Source organism: Sinocyclocheilus anshuiensis, unplaced genomic scaffold, assembly GCF_001515605.1.
Source record: "Sinocyclocheilus anshuiensis isolate Anshui unplaced genomic scaffold, SAMN03320099.WGS_v1.1 scaffold2144, whole genome shotgun sequence".
Taxonomy (NCBI): domain Eukaryota; kingdom Metazoa; phylum Chordata; class Actinopteri; order Cypriniformes; family Cyprinidae; genus Sinocyclocheilus; species Sinocyclocheilus anshuiensis.
This window is the reverse complement of record NW_015547642.1, coordinates 350,492-351,816: the sequence shown is the minus strand read 5'-3', so window position 1 is coordinate 351,816 and position 1,325 is coordinate 350,492. Positions and strand designations below refer to the sequence as shown.

Here is a 1,325-nt window from a genome sequence, read left to right as displayed (position 1 = left end):
GCTGGCGCTCAAAACACGCATGCGCACCTTTGAGGACGACGTCTAACACTCACCGCACCCCACGCTTCCACTGTATGGTTTTATACACTGTGTCATATTTATTATTCACCTTCAAACTAATAAAGAAACCGTCTCACAGCTCACAACCACAGCAGCAAGAGCTCCTCACGTCTAGAGAAGTGTATTCACACAGTTACAAGAGTCCCACTGAGAAATGTGCTCACTTCCTTGAAATAAAGTCAAATGCAGTGAAATGTAGTTTTGTAATTTTTTTTTTATATAATGATTGCTATAATTATGTATTGTTAGTGTCATGATGCAGGATTAATCTAAAATCCAAATGAAAAACATGCAATAGTTTAATACTAGTCACTATAGTACAGAGCCAAATAAACAATACATTTATTAATAATGCATTTGCATAACAACTTAGTAAAATTGCATTTGTTAATATTAGTTAACTACATTAGCTAATATGAACTAACACTAAAAAATACTTCTAAAGCATTTATTAATTTCACACTGCAAAATATGATTTTCTTCCCGCATATTTTTTGTTTTCCAAATATCTTAACATTTATGAATCCAGATGCATTTACTTATGATGCAAAAAAAATATTGTCTTAAACTCCGTTTCATAATAAATCAGCTGAAAATGTTTAGTTTTAAGCTTAAATGTTTGATAATTTAAAACATTTAATTTTGATACAATTGTGCGGGACTTAATATCTTAAATAATCTTGCTCCTCCAGTAAATGTGTCTTGATTTTTGGATGTTTAGATATTCAAACTTGAAAACAAGACACAAATACTGAAGAAAAAAATGCTCTCTTTTGCAGTCTAGTTAAATTTAATTGTGGCATTTACTAATGCAATATAAAAATCAGAAGTTGTATCTGTTAATATCATTTAATGGAGCTGAGCAAACATTAACAATGAACAGCTGTATTTTTATTAATTAACGTTACTAAAGATTAATAAATAGTGTAACAGAAGTATTGCTCATTGTTAGTTAATATTTGTTAATGCATAAACCGTCATTAACTGATAGGACTTTATTGTTTGATTACTTTGATTTGTTTTATCTATTGATTACTCAGATTGCACTGATTTAATTTGCCGTTTATAGTCTTTCCATAGAAAGGCATAATTGCAATGACGTGAAAGTTCCAGGTTGCCGGTTAATATTAACGTAATTATGACGTGGGTGTATGGCAAGCCAGAGTATCATATAGGGCTGGTTGGGCGTCTGATTGTACACCGACACGTCAAAAGCGTGCAATTTGACCTGTGATTTGCCATATAGATAAATAATTTGTAATAAG

General features: G+C 31.3%; 1 protein-coding gene across 1 annotated transcript in view; it reads left to right on the top strand.

Moving 5' to 3' along the window:
• The window catches only part of LOC107701884 (ectonucleotide pyrophosphatase/phosphodiesterase family member 2-like), a 28,814-nt gene extending 28,566 nt beyond the window's left edge, over positions 1–248 (top strand). Inside the window, exon 26 of the mRNA XM_016504023.1 lies at positions 1–248. This exon is cut by the window's left edge and continues 125 nt beyond it. Coding sequence (XP_016359509.1) covers positions 1–46 — 46 coding nt within the window. The 3' untranslated portion in view covers positions 47–248.
• The last annotated feature ends 1,077 nt before the right edge of the window (positions 249–1,325 follow it).